This window comes from Schistocerca serialis, chromosome 2 (genome assembly GCF_023864345.2).
Source record: "Schistocerca serialis cubense isolate TAMUIC-IGC-003099 chromosome 2, iqSchSeri2.2, whole genome shotgun sequence".
Taxonomy (NCBI): domain Eukaryota; kingdom Metazoa; phylum Arthropoda; class Insecta; order Orthoptera; family Acrididae; genus Schistocerca; species Schistocerca serialis.
Window position 1 is genome coordinate 622,734,005 of NC_064639.1, and position 26,409 is coordinate 622,760,413.

The 26,409-nt window shown below is 39.5% G+C and overlaps 1 protein-coding gene across 1 annotated transcript in view; it reads right to left on the reverse strand.

Annotated features, from left to right (window-relative positions):
• Positions 1-26,409, reverse strand: part of LOC126456290 (nuclear migration and anchoring protein unc-84-like) — a 227,512-nt gene that overhangs the window by 137,481 nt on the left and 63,622 nt on the right. The window contains exons 4-5 of the mRNA XM_050092041.1: positions 8,297-8,380; positions 7,929-8,212 (exon numbers count right to left, since the gene is read on the reverse strand). Coding sequence (XP_049947998.1) covers positions 7,929-8,212; positions 8,297-8,380 — 368 coding nt within the window. The remainder of the gene's footprint in view (positions 1-7,928; positions 8,213-8,296; positions 8,381-26,409) is intronic.

Genomic DNA, 26,409 nt, shown 5'->3' on the forward strand with positions numbered 1-26,409 from the left:
GTGTCCATTTTTCTAAGAGGCTTATGCATGACTAATCGATTTCAAAAAATTGTTGAAGTTTGTGCAAATATTCTAAAATCTTCAACAAGTTTTTTCAGTAACAGAATTTCTGTTTCAGTAGTGCCAAAACAAAATATTCTGCTTATGAAGATCAGTACTGTCTTCTGGCATTACTACTTTCTTACAGGCAACCATATCATCTGCAAACACTCCTTAAACAGCTTCCGATACTTTCTACTAGATCATTTATATACATTGTAAACAATAACAGTTCTATTACACTTCCTTGAGGTACTCTGGAAATTACATTTACAACTGAAAATTTTGTTTTGTTAAGAGCAAGATGTTGCATTCTGTCTGCAAGTAAGTCTTGAAACCAGCTACAAATTTGGTCCGATACTTGGTAAGCTCTCTTCCCCCCCCCCCCCCCCCCCCCCCCCCCAACTAAACAGCAATGCGGGACAGTGTCAAATGCCTTCTTGAAGTCAAGGAGTATGGCACCAAACTGAGTGCCATTATCTACAGCATTATGGATCCCATAGAGGAACAGAGCGAGCTGAGTTTCACAAGATCTATGTTTATGGAATCCTTGTTGACTTTTATAGAGAAGATTTTTGTTCTCCAAAAAGTAATAATTCTTGAACTTAAACCATGTTCCATAATTGTACAACAGACTGACATCAACTATATAAGCATATAATTATGTGCATCCGTCCTATGATCCCTCTGGAAAAATGGGAATGACCTGCACTTTTTTCCAGGCGCTAAGTGCCTTTCATCATTCCAGTGGCCCACTATAAACTGCTGCTGGAAAGGAAGCAAGTTCTTTTGTATAATCTTTATAGAATCTTGTAGGTATCTCATCTGGTCCTGATGCCTTTCCACTACTGGGCAACTGTAATTGCTTTTCTATTCTGTGATTGGTTACCTCAATATCTGCCATTTCAGCATTTGTACAATAACTGAAAGGAGGGACTGTATCACAATCTTCCAAGGTGAAACAATTTTGGAGGACTGAATTCAATATTTAAGCCTTCTTTTTGTTATCTTTTAGTTTGGTGCCAGTGTGGTCACTGACTGAATGAACAGAGGATATCGAACTGCTTACTGATTTTACGTAAAACCAATACCTCTTAGGGTTTTTACTCAGATTGGTTGACAGAATTTCACTTTCAGTCATTGAACATTTCTCTCATTGCTCTCTTTATGCTCATTTTTGCTTTATTCAGCTTTTATGTGTCAGCTAGGTTTGACTTACCTTGAAACTGTGATGAAGCTATCTTTGTTTATGTAGCAGTTTTCCAACACAGTTATTAAACCACAGTGGGTCTTACCCATCCCCCAAGACCTTACTCAGAACATACTGTCTAAAGCATAGTGAACTATGCTTTCGAATTTTTCCATTTCTGCTCTGCATCATCATCTCCAACACTGAATGTTTGATGCTGACTACTGAGATAGTCTGCAATTTGTATCCTGTTGCTCTTGCTAAGCGAAAAAACTCTCCTACTTTTCTTAACATTTCTTGTAAAACCTGTAGTCATAGTTGCTGTCACAGCCTTATGATCACCAATATCTTCTTCTACTTTAACTGTTTCAATAAGTTCATGTCTGTTTGTTCTTCACTAACTATCTGCTCAAAGTAATTTTTGAACAAAACACTCATTATAATGTCACACAAATCCCTGTCTCTGGCATGGGTTTTGATAGCATGACTCTCCCAATCTATACCTGTCAAGCTGAAGTCATTCCCTATTACAATGGCACGATCACGAAAATTATTAACAATATTCTGCATGTTCTCTATGAAGCACTCTACTACAGTTCCTGAGCCAGGCGGTTTATAAAAGCATCTGATTATAATTTTTGATCGATCTTTGACACTTATATTCACCCATATTAATTAACATCTGGAATCCATGATAATCTTGTTAGATATCATCAAATTCTTCACTGCAATAAATACATCAAATACAACTAACGTATCCTTCCAATCAATATTCTAATCTGAACTTAGGATTTCATTGATCTGGGCATTATAACCTTCAACAAGTGATACTAATTCTGAGATCTTTCCGTGGAAACTCCTGCAGTTTACTAACACCATATTAACCTGCTCTATATCCAATTTGCAATGACAAACATTCTCTGATAACACTGTGGCTGATGTAACTTCGATTCTGGAGGCAATTCATCTCTGATCCCAGGGGAGTGCTTTCTTTAACCTAAAAAACTCCCATGTAAGGTCCACTTATGCCCCGCTACCATTGTGGCTACTTCTTGCATGTATTGCACACTGACCTATTAAGTGGAACCTTACAATTCTGCACCTGATAGTGGAGGTCAAGAAATTCGCATCCGATACCATTGCAAAGTTGTCTGAGCCTCTGGTTTAGATCTACCATTCCACTCCAAACCACAGGACCACAATCGACTCTGGGTACTACACTACAAATAGTCAGCTTAACCTGCACCCAATGTGTGATGCTAGTTCTCTTCACCAAATAATCCATTTGCCGAAAGCAAACTGAGGGCGGCCTAAGAACCCAAGCAGCAGGCATCATTCATGCTGAGATGCTCCACTATTTGCAGTCAGTTGCATCCAGTGTGCTTGATAGCTGCCTGCAGGATCTCTTCTACATCACAGATGAGACCCCTGGCAAACATACCAAGTGCACACTGGCATTCTTTCCTGCCATGCATGCTATTTCTCTGAGACACTCCATTACTCGTCTAATGATGGAGCTCCCAATGACTAGCAAACCTGCCCTCTGCAATTGTATGGACTGAGCAAGAAAATCAGTTGCTGACCCAGAAGGAGAGAGACCATGTGCTTGTTCAGTAGTACTGTCAGCACCAGATAGTACCTTGTACCTGTTGCTAAGGTGTAAGGAGACAGCCACTTGCTCTGTTCCCTCTTTTGCCTTTTACCCAGTGACACGTGAAACCACCACTGTCTGCCACTCACTCTTGAGTGAGGATGGAGTGGTGAGGAGTTGTGCATCAGAAGACACAGCAACAACTTGGACACCAGGGAATTCCAATGGCACCAAGGGTGTCAAAGGTCTCATCACCAGAACACTGATGCTGCCACTGCATCAAGCAGTAGCAAGAAGCCACTTAAATGTGGCCAATGTGGCCTCCAGCTGTTTATAGACAGCAAGCAATTATCCTTATGTTCACAAGCACAGTCCCTACTTATCCCTATTCATATCTTGCTCTGTGTGTGTGTGTGTGTGTGTGTGTGTGTGTGTGTGTGTGTGAAAACTGAATAGGATCTCAAAAATACAAAGCAGTGAGGAGCAACTGGGGGAAGTACAAACAGATACCTGCAAAAGAAAAAAATTAAACAGCTGTGGCGCTACTGAGGTTGGAATGCAGACAAAATATAAATAAGAGAATACACAAACACTAAAATCTACTGTGTGGACTTTTCACTACAGTCTAAGATTAAAAGATCTGCTGGATCTCTATTGAAACTTAGTATATCAACAGTACTTTTTAATAGAAATTCTGCTAACATGAAACCTATTGCACTAACTTTAAAGCACTGACATAACAATATGCTGCGTACTAATGCGAGATTTAAACAGAGTCAGGTGACATGGCTCTTCAGAAGGTGGATTGCCTCAGACAGATATTCATTAAGATTCTTTCACTAAGATTTAAAAAAAAACTTAATAGTAAGATACTAACCAGAAGTCTAAAACAGTGAAATAAACAAGTAGAATTCACTTCCCCACAGAAATACATGGGAAACAGAAACTAAACTAGATTACTGAGTCATGCACCTGGTACGGCTTTCCGTTCCATGACAGCAGCACTGTATGCAATAGCTACAGGATTTAACACAATGGCTGCTATTTGAATCAAATTGATACACAAGGTGACTTCCCTGGCAGCCCACACGTATCACATTCATAACCATATTCCAAGACAGGTGTAAAATTCAGATACACAACTACACTGTATTCCAATGGATATATAGTTGCCCTGGCCTCATGGAGAGGCCATGCACTTTTGGTTCTGAAATTCGTTGATGGATAGTATGACAACTGACTCTTGCAGTCTGCCCTGCAGTCAACTATTTACTTGCATTTACAACCTCTATTACACTAATGGTAACTCACACAGGAATGTTGCTACAAGTTATGTGTGGTTTGAACTCAAGTTTCTGTGACGATTTGAGTTTGTTTTCTTGTGAGTTTGTGGCGTTGTCTGACATAGAGGCAACTGTGAGTTGGTTGGACAAGGAAAGTGAATTCAGTGAGATTGAGGTCAGACTGTTTGGCAAAGTGCCTGATGGCAATGATTCTGAATATTCTCCTGAGAGTTCTGATTGTGATTTCAATGATTCTGACGCAGGAGGACCAAGAAAAAGAAAATGACCAACTGTTGGAGAATCAGCAAATGTGCCTCCCAGAGACATCTCTGAAGTTACTTAGCATGATGTAACTAGAAATACAAATGATTTTACCACAACCTGGAATGAGCAAACTGCTGATCACGTGACTATGAAAATAATTGGAAGGTGTGATGAAATGGATTTTTACTTGTTTTTTGATGATCTAGTTTTGGTAATGATTATCACTGAGACAAATCATTATACCAAGCAGCAAGATATTGACAGTACTGCCAATAAAATATGTACAGAATACAGCAGTGGACACAAATAATAAGACATGTTATGTTTTTATGGATTCATTTTGTGCACTGGTTTCGATCAAAAACCTACACTCCAAAACTATTGGTCAAGGAATGTACTATACAAAAATTAAATAATTAAGGCTTTGCCTCACAACAGGTTCGAGGCTCTTTTGAGTATGTTGCATTTTGTGAACAGTTCTAGCAAAAGAAGGCAAACTGTACGAAATGTCACTGTTAGTTGATCTAATAAACAACTTCACAAAGTGCATTGTCCTGGTGAGAAAGTGTGCACTGAGGAAACTATGGTGCCATTCAGAGGAAGGCCAGGGTTTCACTGTTATATTTCAGGGAAATATCATAAATATGGTCTCAAGCTGTGTGTTCGGGGAAGCTATACTTGGCATTTGAAAGTGTCTGCAGGAAAGGAGATTGTCCCACAGATCATGAAGTGTGTTTCTGTGTGATGACAGAGTTGATGGGTCCATTGTTGAATGCCAGACAACTCTGTTTGTTCACAATCATTACACAAGCATTGCCTTATCCCATAATTTGAATGAATATTCAACCTACCACACTGATTCACTGATGAATAACAAGTACAATCTAATGAGTGGGGTGAAAGGCAAGGTCAAGGAAGGTGAAATATTAACATGCAGAGTAACAAAAATGTTATTGCAAGAAAATGAAAGGACAAGGGAGATGTCTTGTTTTTGGCCACTAAAGAAGTTCAAGAAATGGTAGCAATCACCTCAAGAAAAGGAGCAACCAAAAAGCCATCCACAATTTTGGAATATAATACCACAAAATCCTTCATAGACATTTCAGATCAAACGGCATATTATGCTTCAACTTCACGAAAAGGAGTGAAGTGGTGCCACTAGATCGTATTCGAGCCCTTCAGAAATATGGCAGTTGGCAGCACGCATGCTATCTACAAGCAAATAATTGATGACAATGTGCACATAACTGAATTTTGAGAAAAGTTGTGCTTGCATTGATACGCACTGGAAACCCGAAAGACGTACCAAGATCACCAGGATCACAAAGTTCATGGAAACAAATCTTGCAAGAAACAAACAGCAAGAGAAACAGGTCCACATCATGATACCAAAGATACTCTCAAAATTTTTGGTCGAGCTGAAGTTAATAAAGAAATCAAATGAAACAGACTCTTAGGGTTGTCCGAATGAAAAGTTCATGTGCTCGTAAAGTTTTTTCATTATCCACACTTGTAAAGTAAAGCGCACAACCTATTAATTAATTCAAAGATGTTGTTATATCTGCTGTGAAGCTGTAAATTCTTCCACAAAACAAAAGTCATTCATCTGAAATGCTGAAAGGAGTCTTGATTTGTTATTAAAGGTTGTATCTAATTCCTATGCACATGGCTCAGCAGGAATGATACTGAAGAAATATACTTCACAGGCCAGGTACATAACCTTGGGTGATTCAGATCCGGCAGACAATGTGTTAAATGGGGTCATGTAACGTGGCTCTTCAGACAGTGGATTGCCTCGCAAAGATATAGAAGTACGTGAAAACTGATACTAAACATAACTATCATGTATAAGTCAACTGCTGCAGCTACAGGCGTGACAGCAGCTACATTGAGCACCGTATGCAATTGTCATGAAATTTATATGGAGTCTCATGATGTGGCTCTTCAGACAGCATATCACCTCATCATACCAGTATACTAGTGTAGGAGCATGCATGTGACTAGTATGAATTAGCTTTATGTAATGCTATAAATTGGTGTAGCATCGATATGTATTTAGTTAGGACATTGATTTGGGTGTCATTGTTCAGAACTGGCAGAGCACCATTAGGATTCAAAGTGAGATAGTAAAAATATTTACAGGAATGTAATTGAAAATCAGTATTTAATTGAAAAATATAAAACAATGAAACATGTTGTCCCACATGACTCATAAATATGCTTGGAATTATAGAAAACGCCAGTCAGAGGAAAGCTTGTTTAAAAAGGAATCCAAAATGTGGAGAAGTCGAGCGTCAAGTGAATGCAAGAGCCACGGCATTGTTGAACGGAAAATGAAAAACGTAGCTGGCCCATCGGGCATACAGTGGCCAGGACAGCTATCGTAGAACTGATCAGTGCTCCTATCTCCCTCTCACATCGTAGAATACAATAATCACATTAAATTGATGACATCATCTTGAGGAATCAAAATCATAAATCTAAAAACGTAATTCATTTTTACATTTTTTTATAGACAGAGTAAATATATAAAACTGACTAAAGACTTATTTCTAATTTATTTTGAAATGTAATTTAGAATTATTGTCACTATTCTTATTTGTATAATTTATTCAGAAAATATTTTATAAATAGTATGTAACTGACAAAGAATCACTCTGGATGTAAAAGATCGATGTATGAAACAACGGAAACTCCAGATTGGACTATCAACAATATAAGGAAAAGATAGAGTGCTACTTGCTGTAAAGATAAGATATTAAGTTGTGGACAGACACGACAAAAAGACACTTACACATTAGCTTTTGGCCAAACCCTTCCAGTCTATGTGACAACTGCATTCTGGTTCAAGTTGCTGGAGATGGTAGTCATATGTGTGAATGAATCTGTGTGTGTTTCCTTTTCCGATGAAGACTTTGCCAAAAGCTAATGTGTATCTTTTAATTGTGCGTGTCTGCAACTCAATGTGTCATCATTACAGTAAATAGCAATCTATCTTTTCCTTATATTGAAGATCGATATATTCTTTTTGTATACAATCCTCAATTTTGATATTTATTTACATGTGAATGTATCTTGGTGTGTATTTTTTTCTTCTTCGTTCTCCAGTTACTTCTAATCCCCTACTTTCTGCTTGTTTCCATTGCCTTCACTAACAACAATTTCTTCCTCTATGCTTCTGTTCCCAGTTCATCTCAAACCTCTCACATTACTTCAAATCATTTGTTACTAACATATTACCGTTGATTTCCTTTTGTCATTCACTGTCTGTTTTGACACAGAATCATTGTTAACTTTATAATTAGTTCCTAAATAGTTTCCTTTCCTTCAACACTTTTGCTTCTTATCCTTGGTGAAAGACCCTCTTGCTCCAAATGAGAATGATTTTTAACTGTTTTTGGATGGCCTGTATGTACTCCCACTTGGTAAGTATAAATATCCTTTATCTATATTTAACAACAAAATTTTGGGCATTTTAATGTAATACTGCCTAATCTGCTTATATGTATCTGGTCCATAATGTTATTTCCAGTTTGGTTATAAATATGTTTATTTATCTTACCTTCATTAAATTGAATAATAACTTCAGCTTTGATAAATCTGTTTTAAATGCTAACTGTTGTCTCCTCCAAAATTCCACTTCTTTATACAGTCTTTCATTGACAACAAGAATACTTTTAATAGCAGATTTCATAACATTGTCACCATGGTTATCAGCTATGACTTTATCTGTGCCATCAACAGGAACAGCGCTCTCCTGTGCAAACGTTTTACTAAAATATTCTGTTAAAGGCCGAATTTCTGATACGTTCTTCCCAAAATTTGAGATACCATAGTAAAGAAACACTGAAATAATAAAGTTAATTAGACACAATAATACGAACATAATAGCATAACATTCTACAGCAACTAAATGGATATAAAACATACTTATAATCAACAACAAGAAAAGTGAACTGATGCAGCTGGTTGCTAGTTTGCATTTCACAGTGTCTCTAAACCTTCCTTTCACACCTGGAACAAAAATATATCTTATCAGGACATGTAAGTCAGACACTAAAGCAAGGATGGAACTAAATGAGATCCATTTCAGTTTTTCTCAGTAAATAACTCATGAAAACATTTTACAACACAGTAGCTTCGTAGTCCTTTTTTATGGAATGTAAATACACTGGTGAAAAAAAATAATGATAATGAAATTTTGGGAATATAGTTGTCTAGGTAACATGTTTAAGTGATTGACATTGCAAGATCACAGGTTAATGTATGTGTGAGATAAGCTGTCGCAAATGTGGAATGCTGGTACATTAATAACCGGTGTAATTACCAGAGTGTTGAGTGCAAGCACGCAAATGTACTTATGCTGTGTTATACAGGTGCTTGACCTGTCAGTTTGTACGACAGATTTCCATGCCTGTTGCACATGGTCAGTCAACACAGGGATGGTTAATGCTGTTTGTAGACAATGCAGAAGTTGTTGTCCTATGATGTCCCATTACATGCTTCATTGGAGACAAATCTGTTGATTGAGCAGACCAAGGCAACATGTCGACACTCTGTAGAGCATGTTGGGTTCCAACAGCAGTTTATGGGAGAGTGTTACCCTGTCAGGAAACACCCCCTCAAAAGCTGTTCATGAATGATAGCATAACAGGTCGAATCACCAGACTGACATACAAATTTACAGTTGGGGTGGCTGGGATAACCACAAGAGTGCTCCTGCTGTCAAATAAAATCACACCCCAGACCATAAATCCATGTGTAGGTCCACTGTGCCTAGAATGCACACGACAGTTGTGGGCACTCATCTGGCCTCCTAATCCACAAACAACCATCACTGGCATCAAGGAAGAACCAGCTACTGCCAGAAAACACAACAGATCCCCACCCCGCCCTCCAATGAGTTCTCATTTGACACCACTGAAGTCACAAATGACAGTGATTTGTGGTCAGTGAAATGCAAGCTTCAGGGCATCTGGCTCAGAGCTGTCCTTGAAGTTACCTATTTGTAATAGTTCGTTGAGTCACTGCAGTGCCAACTACTGCTCAAATTGCTGATGCAGATGCAGTACAATGTGCCAGAGCAATACACCAAACATGATAGTCTTCCCTCTCGGTAGTGCCATGTGGCAGTCTGGAGCCTGGTCTTCTTGCGACCGTATATTCTTGTGACCACCGCTGCCACCAGTCATGTACAGTGGTTATATTCTTGCCAAGACTTTCTTCAGTTTCACAGAAGAAATATCCAGCTTCTCGTAGCCCTATTACACGACCCTATTCGAACTCAGTGCAGTGTTGAAAATGGCATCTTTCTCACCTTAAAGGCATTCTTAACTAACACCAACTCATCTCCTCCAATCTCGAAGGCAACTAATGCTCACAACTGATACTGCTTGTATTTATAGCAAACCTGATTTGCATCCTCATAGTGGCGGTACTAGCACCTCTCTTACATGACTAATGCAAAATTTGAACAGACATTGTCTTTCAGATATAGAAATACATCTTCCAACTTTTGTTTATGTTGCACAGCTCCTTCTTGATGTTACGACTTTTTTTCCCGTTAATGTATATGTGGAACAACTTACAGGTACTTGCCTCATTACTTTACAGTCATACAAAAATCCTAATTTTTTGGATAGTTAAATGTACTTAGCCTTTTCAATAAAACATAAAAAAAGCTCCAGAAAAAAAATTATAAAAGATCACTGACAAGATATAGCATTACTTAGAACATATGCAGAGTAGGTAATTACCTGGTCATTAGGCATAAAATAGTCAACTGGATATATCTATCTGCTCATAAATGATGGTTGCCAAGGCTCTGAACATGACATTTTCAAATCATGTAATTACATTACATCCACAGTATATAATAATTTGCTTAAAAAAACATTTTCCCTTTACCTATTTTCCTTAAATTTTTGCATTTGTCACTGTTAGACCAGGTAAATTTAGTGACACATTCTAGGAATGAACAGAGGATATCACTCCTCTGCCAGCATAAGAGTATTTACCTGCATGTTTGTGTCACAATTTCGCACTGATTTTGTACTGATTTCCTTCCCTTATGCACTCCTTGAGTGACCAGCCTTTTTTTTTTTTTAATCATTTGTGCAACACTTTTTGTTCTGTAGCCTTATGTTATATACCTGGCTGCACTCTGTTGAACTACGCATATCTGCTGTGACTTGTATCTTTGCTGGCGATCCCATGTTCCTGAAGCATACTCCAGCTGCGGTCTTACAAGGGAAACATTGGCTTTTACCTTTCTATGCTTGCATGCACTATTTAGAACTCTCATTAACATGTGAAGAGACTCATATGCCATGTTTAATACAAGGTCTGTTCAAAAAATTCCGGAACATTCGTAATTTTGTGCCAATGGTGTGTTCAAGCGAAATGCGGTTGGCATCCCTACACGCACCTGTGTCTAATGTGTAATTATCAGAAGTTTAATTGTTGTATGTCTGTTAGTTATTATTAAGTGCTGTATTGAGTAGAACATTGTGTTGCGCATTTTGTGAATTTCGAGATGACGGAGTTAGAGGAGTAAAGCATCTGCATTAAATTTTGCATGAAACTCCAAAAAACCTCTACAGAGACACACAAAATACTGCAGGAAGCCTATGGTGATGAATGCTTTAGAATGGTTAAAATGGTTTAAAAATGGTCGGACGGAAGTTAAAGATGACCCTTGTTCAGGACGCCCTTCGACTTCTACTGACCTCATGTCAGGAATGTCAATGAAATTGTGTGTGCCAATCGAAGACTGACTGTCCAAGAGATTGCAGAAGAATGTAACATTTCATTTGGATCATGTCATGAAATCCTGTCGCAGCAACTTGGAATGCATTATGCTGCTGCCAAGTTCGTCCCACAGTTCATGGGTCAAGACCATGAAGACCTCTGCCTCACAATCTGTGAAGAGCTTTTGGATCACACAAATGAGAACAAGAATGAGATTCATAACTGGTAATGAGATGTGGGTCTATGGTTATGATGTTGAGACTGAGGTTCAATCTTCACAATGCATCTGGAAAGGTCCTCCAAGACCAAAGGAAGGTCATCAGCTTTATTTGGTTTTGAAGGATTAGTTTATCACAATTTGTGCCACAGGGAGAACTGTTAACCAGTGGTACTATCGGGACATGTTGCAACATCTGCGAGAAAACGTGAGAAGGAAACGGCCTGAAATGTGGTGAGACAATTCATGGCTATTGCATTACAATAATGCACCCACACATTCACCCCCATTGGTGCTTGACTATTGCACAAAAAACTAAAGCACTGTGCTGTCCCATAATCTGTACTCTCCAGACTTGTCCTGCTTTGCGCAATCCAGCTAGAGGCACGCCAAGATTGCTTCAAGAAGTGGAAACTGCTTTGGGAGCGGTGTATCAGTTGTGGAGGAGAGTATTTCAAAAGAGAAATTGCACAATAAGTAAAAGATAAGTGTAGAAAAATTCTGTAGACAAAGTTCTGGAATTTTTTGAGATAACCTTGTACTTCAACTAAAATCCCCAGCATAGTTTCACAGCACTCAATCTCACATTCTGCTATCGGCATTGTCTGGCTGTGAAGGCAGATCCCAGCTTGGACTCATGTCTTACAGCACTCCTCCTACTTGAGGAAGTGTCTGCAAAACTGCTTTGCTTTCTCTGTACTCCTTGTCATTACTTTGTTCGCTACTTGTAAGTTTGGAAGGGTTCTTTGTATTCTTTTATGGCTTCTCCATTTCTTCCCCTACAATCACCTACTTCAAAAAAAATCTTTTGCTTCTCTTTTAACTTTATTTAACTCTTCCTATTATAACGTTTTCGGAAATGTATTGCCACTCTTTCCCTTCCTCATCTTATTCCTCTGCATTCTCAACTTTCTTTTTATTTGTAGAGGACAGTGTTCAATGACATCTATGGTAGGTGTTGGAGCTGGGCTGCTACAGGTCAGGACGAACTGCAGTTCACCACCATAGGTGTGGTTACAGTGGTGTCGTGGCTGGATTTTGGGTGGTTGTCCACCATCTAGTGATAGAAACAGCAATGCTAAATACTTTTTTTTATTCTATGACAAAATACAATAGTCATGGTACTGCTTGTTGGCAGTCAACACAACAAAGTGCAGGCTGGAGGACAGTGAAGCATGCTCAGAGACTGCCAGAGGGTGGCAGTCAAGGCTCCGTGGACAGAAACACACCGGCAGTGCCATGCTAACTCAGGCCCCTGGTTGGGTGCTGGTGGCAATCAGGGAAGGCAGCCATGCCAGTAGGCACTGATGCACAGCTCAATTGCAAGATGCACCTGGCATGAAGCATCACACTGTGGTTCTTACAGTGGACAGCAACAACTCACGACGGAGACGTGCACTTGCACACGTGATGGCGGATAGCGACAGCGTTTGCTCACACAGGGCAATGATCAGTGAGTGTGTTTGCCTGCACAGGCAGTGACAATTAAGCATAGATGACCCGGACTCTAATCATGGACCACCACAGTAGGATGCCAGCAGTGGCTGGAGATAAGTCACGAGGTGGCCCACCAGCTGGAAGTTGCAAAGTCAGCAGCACTCAGACTTAATGGAGATAGCAGGCCTGTAGCCAGTGAAAACCATGTTTGGCAGTGACAACTTGCTGACCCACTTCAGTTAGCACATTGCATAGACCTCATCTCGTAGCTGGCAGCTGGTGAACAGCACACTGCCTGTCTGTAAGCAGTGCATAAGTTGGTAGCATTTTTCCATAAGTTTAATAAACACAACAGTAGACATGACAAAGAATTTAGTTGTCAATAACATATTCTCTTTCACTATTTACAATAGACTGCCAATGCTGGGGTAAATTTTCGATTCAGTGACTATAGAAATCACATGGTTTTGAGGTGAAGAACTCATTGAACCATGTTGAGAGTACATTTTCATATGGAAAGGAAGTTCCTTGATGGCTGTTCAATAGAAACTGGAAAAGGTGAAAATCTGGGGCTTAAGACAATGTAACTGAAGTTTCATGAAAAGATCTCACTGCAGCAAAAAACGCCTTTGTTACAATGATTGCCATCCCAACTTGCATATCATGGCCTTCGCTGAACGTTTTTTACGTCCATCAGTCCTATCTAGTAAGGATCTCATACTGCAAAGTAATATACTCTGACAGAGAACTGGGAAGCGTAGCGTAGGCTGTTTCTTTACTGGATCTGTTACATGTTCTAAGTGTTCTGCCAATGAAATATGGTACTTGGTTAGGCTCACCCATAACATAATCTATGTGATCTTTCCAACTTAAGTTGTTCATAATTGTAATTCTTAGGTATTTAGATGGATTGACAGCCTTTAGATATGTCCAATCTATCATGTAACCAAAAGTTAAAGGATTCCTTTCAGTACTCATATGGATGACCTCAAAGTTTTCATTACTTAGGGTCAACTGCCACTTTTTACACCACACAGATAGCCTGTCTAAATTATTTTGCTATCGGATTTGATCTTCTGATGACTGCCCAAATTGTCTCCTAAATAATTTATATAGATGGACAACAGCAGAGGGATTATAACACTTACTTGAAGAACAATAGATGTAACTTCTGCTTTTCTCGATGAATTTCTGTTAGTTACTGCAAATTGTGACTTTTTGACAGAAAAATCACAAATCCAGTTGCACAAATGAAACAATACTGCATAAGCATGCCATCTGATTAGACGCCACTTCTGAAGAATGGTTGCAAAGGCATTCTGGACATCTAGAATCGTGGGATCAATTTGAGATCCTCTGTCTGTAGCACTCATTACTTCACGAGAATAAAGAGCTACTTTGTTGCATATAAGTGGTATTTTCTGAATCTGTGCTGACTATGCGTCAATAGAAAATTTTCTTCGAGATAGTTCATAACATATGTACACAGAGTGCATTCCAAATACCCACTGCAAATTGACATCACTGAGACCAGTCTATAATTCAGTGCAATACTCCTATTTCCTTTCCCAGTTGTATACGATTGTTAAATATGGAGCTATTACGTCAGTGTACTCTGAAAGGAACCTAACTGTTATACATTCTGTGCTGGATGAATTGTAGTAATTAAGTGATTTGAGTTTCCTCATTACACCGAGGTGAAACATACCAATGTATGATCATTAGAATGACATGAAACATTGACCTTAGGTCTCAGGCTGCCACATTTATGGGCTTATATTATTTCGTTCATCTCTCTGCACTGGTTGGACTGTTACTAATCAATAACTGAACATAAAACATGGGCAATTCTCATACTGGAATTTCATAAAACCTTTTAGAAGCAATGAAACAATCTTTTCATTAGTATTTATAGAAGAAACTCATGCAACTGTTAGGAACATTTTCCAACTAATAATCTTCAAGATATAAGCATCTTAGTAAGAAGCACTGTTGTCAATCACACTTTATGTGCCTCAATACTAAAAGCCTTGTAAAATTATGCTGCAATGTGAGAGGAACAAATTAATATGAAATTGGATGAGACCAGTCAATATACATCAACAACTTTTTGATTGTAATCCACAAATTATCTGTTTCTAATAATAGATGGCATAAGCAGTGATTGTTACAAATATATGCAAGCAGTGAAGAATCAGCCATCATACCCTCAGTTTTCTAACAGTTTTTGTGAGCCCGTTTTGTTACAGTTTTATGCCACAAACATGTAATTCTAAAAAAAAAGTAATCAACATGAATTTTTTGAAATTTCTTTTTGCACTACCAAATCATTAGCTACTCTGTCCACACAGTAAGTTGCAGCAAATTTTGGTGATGAAGATACAAGAAAATTCATTGACAACTACTGAAGCTTTGAACATTGCCAAGAAACGAAGATAATATTTGCTAATTAATTGTTTCACCCTGTTTTATTTCAGAGGATATCTACTTCTAAGTTACTCATGTTGACAGCAGTTCTTGATTTGAATTCTGAAATATTTACTTTGTCTTCTTTGTTGAACGAATTTCAGAAAACCATTTTTAGTACCTCCACATTTGTGACACTGTCTTTGGTGACATTACCATCACTATCGTGCAGTGAAAGTATTTATTGTGTCTTGCCACTGGTATAATTGACATATGACCAGAAATTCTTTAGAATTTTCTACCAGATTCCCCCCCCCCCCCCCCATGAACCATGGACCTTGCCGTTGGTGAGGAGGCTTGCGTGCCTTAGCGATACAGATAGCCGTACCGTAGGCGCAACCACAACGGAGGGGTATCTGTTGAGAGGCCAGACGAACGTGTGGTTCCCGAAGAGGGGCAGCAGCCTTTTCAGTAGTTGCAAGGGCAACAGTCTGGATGATTGACTGATCTGGCCTTGTAACAATAACCAAAACGGCCTTGCTGTGCTGGTACTGCGAACGGCTGAAAGCAAGGGGAAACTACAGCCGTAATTTTTCTCGAGGGCATGCAGCTTTACTGTATGATTACATGATGATGGCGTCCTCTTGGGTAAAATATTCCGGAGGTAAAATAGTCCCCCATTCGGATCTCCGGGCGGGGACTACTCAAGAGGATGTCGTTATCAGGAGAAAGAAAACTGGTGTTCTACGGATCGGAGCGTGGAATGTCAGATCCCTTAATCGGGCAGGTAGGTTAGAAAATTTAAAAAGGGAAATGGATAGGTTGAAGTTAGATATAGTGGGAATTAGTGAAGTTCGGTGGCAGGAGGAACAAGACTTCTGGTCAGGTGACTACAGGGTTATAAACACAAAATCAAATAGGGGGAATGCAGGAGTAGGTTTAATAATGAATAGGAAAATAGGAATGCGGGTAAGCTACTACAAACAGCATAGTGAACGCATTATTGTGGCCAAGATAGATACGAAGCCCACACCTACTACAGTAGTACAAGTTTATATGCCAACTAGCTCTGCAGATGACGAAGAAATTGAAGAAATGTATGATGAAATAAAAGAAATTATTCAGATTGTGAAGGGAGACGAAAATTTAATAGTCATGGGTGACTGGAATTCGAGTGTAGGAAAAGGGAGAGAAGGAAACATAGTAGGTGAATATGGATTGGGGGACAGAAATGAAAGAGGAAGCCGCCTGGTCGAATTTTGCACAGAGCACAACATAATCATAACTAACACTTGGTTTAAGAATCATGAAAGAAGGTTGTATACATGGAAGAATCCTGGAGATACTAAAAGGTATCAGATAGATTATATAATGGTAAGACAGAGATTTAGGAACCAGGTTTTAAATTGTAAGACATTTCCAGGGGCAGATGTGGACTCTGACCACAATCTATTGGTTATGACCTGTAGATTAAAACTGAAGAAACTGCAAAAAGGTGGGAATTTAAGGAGATGGGACCTGGATAAACTAAAAGAACCAGAGGTTGTACAGAGATTCAGGGAGAGCATAAGGGAGCAATTGACAGGAATGGGGGAAATAAATACAGTAGAAGAAGAATGGGTAGCTTTGAGGGATGAAGTAGTGAAGGCAGCAGAGGATCAAGTAGGTAAAAAGACGAGGGCTAGTAGAAATCCTTGGGTAACAGAAGAAATATTGAATTTAATTGATGAAAGGAGAAAATATAAAAATTCAGTAAGTGAAACAGGCAAAAAGGAATACAAACGTCTCAAAAATGAGATCGACAGGAAGTGCAAAATGGCTAAGCAGGGATGGCTAGAGGACAAATGTAAGGATGTAGAGGCCTATCTCACTAGGGGTAAGATAGATACCGCCTACAGGAAAATTAAAGAGACCTTTGGAGATAAGAGAACGACTGGTATGAATATCAAGAGCTCAGATGGAAACCCAGTTCTAAGCAAAGAAGGGAAAGCAGAAAGGTGGAAGGAGTATATAGAGGGTCTATACAAGGGCGATGTACTTGAGGACAATATTATGGAAATGGAAGAGGATGTAGATGAAGATGAAATGGGAGATATGATACTGCGTGAAGAGTTTGACAGAGCACTGAAAGACCTGAGTCGAAACAAGGCCCCCGGAGTAGACAATATTCCATTGGAACTACTGACGGCCGTGGGAGAGCCAGCCCTGACAAAACTCTACCATCTGGTGAGCAAGATGTATGAAACAGGCGAAATACCCTCAGACTTCAAGAAGAATATAATAATTCCAATCCCAAAGAAAGCAGGTGTTGACAGATGTGAAAATTACCGAACTATCAGCTTAATAAGTCACAGCTGCAAAATACTAACACGAATTCTTTACAGACGAATGGAAAAACTAGTAGAAGCCAACCTCGGGGAAGATCAGTTTGGATTCCGTAGAAACACTGGAACATGTGAGGCAATACTGACCTTACGACTTATCTTAGAAGAAAGATTAAGAAAAGGCAAACCTACGTTTCTAGCATTTGTAGACTTAGAGAAGGCTTTTGACAATGTTGACTGGAATACTCTCTTTCAAAATCTGAAGGTGGCAGGGGTAAAATACAGGGAGCGAAAGGCTATTTACAATTTGTACAGAAACCAGATGGCAGTTATAAGAGTCGAGGGACATGAAAGGGAAGCAGTGGTTGGGAAGGGAGTAAGACAGGGTTGTAGCCTCTCCCCGATGTTGTTCAATCTGTATATTGAGCAAGCAGTAAAGGAAACAAAAGAAAAATACGGGGTAGGTATTAAAATTCATGGAGAAGAAATAAAAACTTTGAGGTTCGCCGATGACATTGTAATTCTGTCAGAGACAGCAAAGGACTTGGAAGAGCAGTTGAATGGAATGGACAGTGTCTTGAAAGGAGGATATAAGATGAACATCAACAAAAGCAAAACAAGGATAATGGAATGTAGTCTAATTAAGACGGGTGATGCTGAGGGAATTAGATTAGGAAATGAGGCACTTAAAGTAGTAAAGGAGTTTTGCTATTTGGGGAGCAAAATAACTGATGATGGTCGAAGTAGAGAGGATATAAAATGTAGGCTGGCAATGGCAAGGAAAGCGTTTCTGAAGAAGAGAAATTTGTTAACATCCAGTATTGATTTAAGTGTCAGGAAGTCATTTCTGAAAGTATTCGTATGGAGTGTAGCCATGTATGGAAGTGAAACATGGACGATAAATAGTTTGGACAAGAAGAGAATAGAAGCTTTCGAAATGTGGTGCTACAGAAGAATGCTGAAGATTAGATGGGTAGATCACATAACTAATGAGGAAGTATTGAATAGGATTGGGGAGAAGAGAAGTTTGTGGCACAACTTGACCAGAAGAAGGGATCGGTTGGTAGGACATGTTCTGAGGCATCAAGGGATTACCAATTTAGTATTGGAGGGCAGCGTGGAGGGTAAAAATCGTAGAGGGAGACCAAGAGATGAATACACTAAGCAGATTCAGAAGGATGTAGGTTGCAGTAGGTACTGGGAGATGAAAAAGCTTGCACAGGATAGAGTGGCATGGAGAGCTGCATCAAACCAGTCTCAGGACTGAAGACCACAACAACAACAACAACACCAGATTTTGAAACAGAGCTTTGTAGTGTAAATTACTAAATGCATATCAGAGCAAAGTCAGCGGTAAATTTCGAGCTTTTGTAAATTTTAGCCAATCTCGGTGATTTTATTTTCTTTTAAAATTTGGCATGCTTTTTTCACTACTTCTACAACAGTGTTCTGATCTGTTTTGTGTACCATCGGGGATCAGATCTGTCTCTTTTTAATTTATTTGGTATAAATTTCTCAATTTCTGTTGACACTATTCACTTGAATTCAAGTCACATTTGGTCTATGCTTACACAGTTTGGAAGGAATGGAGACTCTCTCTTAATAAGGCTTCAAACAAATCTTTATCCACTCTTTGAAACAGGTAAATTTTTTGTTGGCACTTACCTGATGGTTTGACAAATGTGTGCAATACATTCAGGCTTTTCTTATACTAATTCAACTTGAACTACAAGAAGTAATTCTTACTTCTTAAGATTAACCAAGTCTACTGGTAACTGATATATTGCAAGTTCAAGTGTATGGGCAGATTTCTCGATAAAACAGATTCAGGCTGGATGAAGTCAAGTCAGAGCCATGAAGGTATCAAAAGTTGACACACTCATCATTACGACTTGCTGGTGTTGACCATCATGTACTGTTGCATGTACTTGAGCATATGCTGAGCAGTAATGTGTTCTTCTGTGTTGCTGTTATCACCCTGAACTTGCCTCTTTTCTCCCATACATATCACTAGACTGAACCATTGCATGACAGAGACACAGAACAAGTTAATATAATAATACTGCAGAACTCTTTCTTCAAAAAAAATTCACTTATCAAATCATCTTTTAAAAATAAATGGTCCTACTCAACTGATCCCTCATGTTCTCCAGGTTTTTTTTTCCCCTTAATTCACTGTTTCAGTAGAGCTCTTGTAACTTTGTCTCCCAGGAAATTCGTCCATAAAACTATACTCACACAGAAACCACACACAATATGGAAACAGCAATGTTAAATACTCTTTTTTAATCCACATCACATATGATAGTCTTGGTACTATTTATTGATGGTCAGCTCCCCAACTTACAGCCTGGAGTCGATTGGCAAAGCATGGTTGGCTCAGCAATGGCCAGTGGATGGTAGGCAAAGCTGCTTGGACAGCATGCTTGCAATGCCACACTTTCTCAGACCTGGGACCAGGCAGCGGGTGGCAACCACATAAGGGAAGCACATCAGTAAGTGACAGTGCACAGCTCAGTCCAAGATGCACCAGACGGGCAGAATCGAATTGTGGACCCCAGTACGGTGACAGTAGCTCACAGCAGTGATGTATGCATGAACATGCAATGGTGGACAGCAACAGCATTTGCCCACACAGGGCAGTCATCAGTGACAGTGTTTCCCCATACAGGCAGTGACCATTAGGCAGTTAGATGGTCTGGGCTTGAACCCTGGACCACTAGAGCTGGCGGACAGCTGTGACTGAAAGATATCGAGCGGGTGGCCTGCCGGCTGGAAGAAGTCAACAGCATTCAAACTTAGTGTGAACAACAGGCTTGTAGCTAGTGAAAACAGTACCTGGTGGTGACAGGTGTTTGATCCATTTCAGCTTGTAGACTGGCATAGACTTCCCCTTATAGCTGGCAAACTGTGTACTGCCTGTCTAAAATGAGTACTGTTTATATGGGCTTGGCATGTCTCTGTTTTGTTAAGGCTTCTTTTGCAGCATGTAAGTCACAACAGAGCCACAGCTTAGTCATGCAGCAGTCAGGTCATCAACATCACAGTGACTTCTGCCTTCCTGCTGTGATAATGATATTACAGCTCTCATTTCACCATTGGGACCAGAATATGTGGTAACGGCCATGGAGCCTCAGGCAGCAGTACTTGCAATATCAGCATATAGTCCCTGGTGTACAGGCACTCAGTCAGCATCTGACCAACATACTTCCACAGTGCTTCTGTTGTTAAGCCATGACTGACTCCTTTACTTTTATTTAACCATGCCAAGTAAAGCATTTGCAGAACAAAATATTATTCTAACTGCTCTAGTGTTATGAACTGTATCTGATGATTGCTTTATGACTCTTTGTGGAGCGAGCTTTGCTTCACATTCCGTATAATCTATCTCAGTTCTGCCCATAGTATGTTAACACTTTTTCCTGTATTTATCCATCTATTGAACATCTCAGCTAAGTACTTTTCTATTTCCCTCACATTTGCTTTGTGGTATTTTGCATCCGTTATTTTTGTTTTTCTGATAGTGTTGTATGCTCCAAGTACACTTCAACTACTGCAGCCTTCTGGGTACTTATCTCCTCAGTTATGTCCATTTACAAAGATGTATCTCCAGGCTTCATCACAGAAATATCTATGAAATTATCACTTCTTGTATTGTCTGTAACTAACTACTTGTAGCCTCCAACCCACATCAGCCTGTTTGCTATGAGTTAATTCAAACCTTGTGACTTCTTTTTCCCTTCTCAATGCACTCCTGGCATATTTAGACATCAACCAATATTTTGACTTCTCCCCTTCTTTTCAGTCAGGTTCCCACAATCTCACAATTCCTTAGATATACTGTCTCCCTTCTTCAATGTCCCATCCTAAATATACCTACTGCACCTATCTCAGGCTAAAATTACTCATATAGTTTGACATACCATTGTTTTATGTCAGTGTATTTAAAATTACGAGCTTAATTTCAGAGGAATCTGTTTATGGTTACAGTGCTACAAAATTGAACAAGCATTAATAAGTCACATAAGTTACAGACGAACGGAAAAACTGGCAGAAGCCGACCTCGGGGAAGATCAGTTTGGATTCCGTAGAAATGTTGGAACACATGAGGCAATACTGACCCTATGACTTATCTTAGAAAATAGATTAAGGAAAGGCAAACCTACGTTTCTAGTATTTGTAGACTTAGATAAAGCTTTTGACAATGTTGACTGGAATACTCTCTTTCAAATTCTAAAGGTGGCAGGGGTAAAATACAGGGAGCGAAAGGCTATTTACGATTTGTACAGAAACCAGATGGCAGTTATATGAGTCGAGGGGCATCAAAGGGAAGCAGTGGTTGGGAAGGGAGTGTGAAAGGGTTGTAGCCTATCCCCTATGTTATTCAATCTGTATACTGAGCAAGCAGTAAAGGAAATAAAAGAAAAATTTGGAGTAGGAATTAAAATCCATGGAGAAGAAATAAAAACTTTGAGGCTCGCCGATGACATTGTAATTCTGTCAGAGACAGCAAAGGACCTGCAAGAGCAGCTGCACGGAATGGACAGTGTCTTGAAAGGAGGGTATAAGATGAACATCAACAAAAGCAAAACGAGGATAATGGAATGTAGTCGAATTAAATCTGGTGATGCTACGGAAATTAGATTAGGAAATGATACACTTCCTCCCCCCATGAACCATGGACATTGCCGTTGGTGGGGAGGCTTGCGTGCCTCAGCGATACAGATGGCCGTACCGTAGGTGCAACCACAACGGTGGGGTATCTGTTGAGAGGCCAGACAAACATGTGGTTCCTGAAGAGGGGCAGCAGCCTTTTCAGTAGTTGCAGGGGCAACAGTCTGGATGATTGACTGATCTGGCCTTGTAACATTAACCAAAACGGCCTTGCTGTGCTGGTACTGCGAACGGCTGAAAGCAAGGGGAAACTACAGCCGTAATTTTTCCCGAGGACATGCAGCTTTACTGTATGATTAAATGATGATGGCGTCCTCTTGGGTAAAATATTCCAGAGGTAAAATAGTCCCCCATTCGGATCTCCGGGCGGGGACTACTCAGGAGGACGTCATTATCAGGAGAAAGAAAACTGGCATTCTACGGATCGGAGCGTGGAATGTTAGATCCCTTAATCGGGCAGGTAGGTTAGAAAATTTAAAAAGGGAAATGGATAGGTTAAAGTTAGATATAGTGGGAATTAGTGAACTTTGGTGGCAGGAGGAACAAGACTTTTGGTCAGGTGATTACAGGGTTATAAATACAAAATCAAATAGGGGTAATGCAGGAGTAGGTTTAATAATGAATAAAAAAATAGGAGTGCAGGTTAGCTACTACAAACAGCATAGTGAACGCATTATTGTGGCCAAGATAGACACAAAGCCCATGCCTACTACAGTAGTACAAGTTTATATGACAACTAGCTCTGCAGATGATGAAGAAATTGATGAAATGTATGACGAGATAAAATAAATTATTCAGTTAGTGAAGGGAGACGAAAATTTAATAGTCATGGGTGACTGGAATTCGTCAGTAGGAAAAGGGAGAGAAGGAAACATAGTAGGTGAATATGGATTGGGGGGAAGAAATGAAAGAGGAAGCCGATTTGTAGAATTTTGCACAGAGCATAACTTAATCATAGCTAACACTTGGTTCAAGAATCATGAAAGAAGGTTGTATACCTGGAAGAATCCTGGAGATACTAAAAGGTATCAGATAGATTACATAATGGTAAGACAGAGATTTAGGAACCAAGTTTTAAATTGTAAGACATTTCCAGGGGCAGATGTGGATTCTGACCACAATCTATTGGTTATGAACTGCAGATTGAAACTGAAGAAACTGCAAAAAGGCGGGAATTTAAGGAGATGGGACCTGGATAAACTGAAAGAACCAGAGGTTGTAGAGAGTTTCAGGGAGAGCATATGGGAACAATTGACAGGAATGGGGGAAAGAAATACAGTAGAAGAAGAATGGGTAGCTCTGAGGGATGAAGTAGTGAAGGCAGCAGAGGATCAAGTAGGTAAAAAGACGAGGGCTAATAGAAATCCTTGGGTAACAGAAGAAATATTGAATTTAATTGATGAAAGGAGAACATATAAAAATGCAGTAAATGAAGCAGGCAAAAAGGAATACAAACGTCTCAAATATGAGATCAACAGGAAGTGCAAAATGGCTAAGCAGGGATGGCTAGAGAACAAATGTAAGGATGTAGAGGCTTGTCTCACAAGGGGTAAGATGGATACTGCCTACAGGAAAATTAAAGAGACCTTTGGAGAGAAGAGAACCACTTGTATGAATATCAAGAGCTCAGATGGCAACCCAGTTCTAAGCAAAGAAGGGAAGGCAGAAAGGTGGAAGGAGTATATAGAGGATTTATACAAGGGCGATGTACTTGAGGACAATATTATGGAAATGGAAGAGGATGTAGATGAAGATGAAATGGGAGATAAGATACTGCGTGAAGAGTTTGACAGAGCACTGAAAGACCTGAGTCGAAACAAGGCCCCGGGAGTAGACAACATTCCATTAGAACTACTGATGGCCTTGGGAGAGCCAGTCATGACAAAACTCTACCATCTGGTGAGCAAGATGTATGAGACAGGCGAAATACCCACAGACTTCAAGAAGAATATAATAATTCCAATCCCAAAGAAAGCAGGTGTTGACAGATGTGAAAATTACCGAACTATCAGTTTAATAAGTCACAGCTGCAAAATACTAACGCTAATTCTTTACAGACGAATGGAAAAACTGGTAGAAGCGGACCTCGGGGAGGATCAGTTTGGATTCCGTAGAAATGTTGGAACACGTGAGGCGAATACTGACCTTACGACTTATCTTAGAAGAAAGATTAAGAAAAGGCAAACCTACGTTTCTAGCATTTGTAGACTTAGAGAAAGCTTTTGACAACGTTAACTGGAATACTCTCTTTCAAATTCTGAAGGTGGTAGGGGTAAAATACAGGGAGCGAAAGACTATTTACAATTTGTACAGAAACCAGATGGCAGTTATAAGAGTAGAGGGGCACGAAAGCGAAGCAGTTGTTGGGAAAGGAGTGAGACAGGGTTGTAGCCTCTCCCCGATGTTATTCAATCTGTATATTGAGCAAGCAGTAAAGGAAACAAAAGAAAAATTCGGAGTAGGTATTAAAATTCATGGAGAAGAAGTAAAAACTTTGAGGTTCGCCGATGACATTGTAATTCTGTCAGAGACAGCAAAGGACTTGAAAGAGCAGTTGAACGGAACGGACAGTGTCTTGAAAGGAGGATATAAGATGTACATCAACAAAAGCAAAATGAGGATAATGGAATGTAGTCAAATTAAATCGGGTGATGCTCAGGGGATTAGATTAGGAAATGAGACACTTAAAGTAGTAAAGGAGTTTTGCTATTTAGGGAGTAAAATAACTGATGATGGTCGAAGTAGAGAGGATATAAAATGTAGACTGGCAATGGCAAGAAAAGCGTTTCTGAAGAAGAGAAATTTGTTAACATCGAGTATAGATTTAAGTGTCAGGAAGTCGTTTCTGAAAGTATTTGTATGGAGTGTAGCCATGTATGGAAGTGAAACATGGACGATAACCAGTTTGGACAAGAAGAGAATAGAAGCTTTCGAAATGTGGTGCTACAGAAGAATGCTGAAGATAAGGTGGGTAGATCACGTAACTAATGAGGAGGTATTGAACAGGATTGGGGAGAAGAGAAGTTTGTGGCACAACTTGACTAGAAGAAGGGATCGGTTGGTAGGACATGTTTTGAGGCATCAAGGGATCACAATTTAGCATTGGAGGGCAGCGTGGAGGGTAAAAATCGTAGAGGGAGACCAAGAGATCAATACACTAAGCAGATTCAGAAGGATGTAGGTTGCAGTAGGTACTGGGAGATGAAGAAGCTTGCACAGGATAGAGTAGCATGGAGAGCTGCATCAAACCAGTCTCAGGACTGAAGACCACAACAACAACAACAATGATACACTTAAAGTAGTAAAGGAGTTTTGCTATTTGGGGAGAAAAATAACTGATGATGGGCGAAGTAGAGAGGATATAAAATGAAGACTGGCAATAGCAAGGGAAGCGTTTCTGAAGAAGAGAAATTTTCTAACATTGAGTATAGATTTAAGTGTCAGGAAGTTGTTTCTGAAAGTATTTGTATGGAGTGTAGCCTTGTATGGAAGTGAAACGTGGGCAATAAATAGTTTACACAAGGAGAGAATAGAAGCTTTCGAAATGTGGTGCTACAGAAGAATGCTGAAGATTAGATGCGTAGTTCATATAACTAATGAGGAGGTATTGAATAGAATTGGAGAGTTGGAGAGAAGAGAAATTTGTGGCACATCTTGACTAGAAGAAGGGAGCGATTGGTAGGGCATATTCTGGAGCATCAAGGGATCACCAGTTTAGTATTGGAGGGCAGCGTGGAGGGTAAAAATTGCAGAGGGAGACCAAGAGATGAATACACTAAGCAGATTCAGAAGGATGTAGGTTGCAGTAGGTACTGGGAAATAAAGAAGCTTGCACAGGATAGAGTAGCATGGAGAGCTGCATCAAACCAGTCTCTGGACTAAAGGCCACAACAACAAGAAAGTCACATGTGGAAACTTCTTCTACATTAGTTTTAATTTTGATAACAATGTAGGAGAGGCATCAAGGAACATCAATAAAGCACCTGACTAATTCAAGTGATAAGAATATTACCTGCAAAAGTTACTTCAGTACTTGACCTAACACACAACTTTGTCTTTATTATAGTGTAGAATCCATTGCAGAGTGAAATATTCAGTTTCACACATCAAGCTGTTGTGCTTAAGAATATAAATGGCCATACACTACTGCACTAACAAGATTCTGGTATGCAGATATGATCTGTGACAGTGAATTCTTCATATTCATACATATAATCGACATAAGCATTGACAAA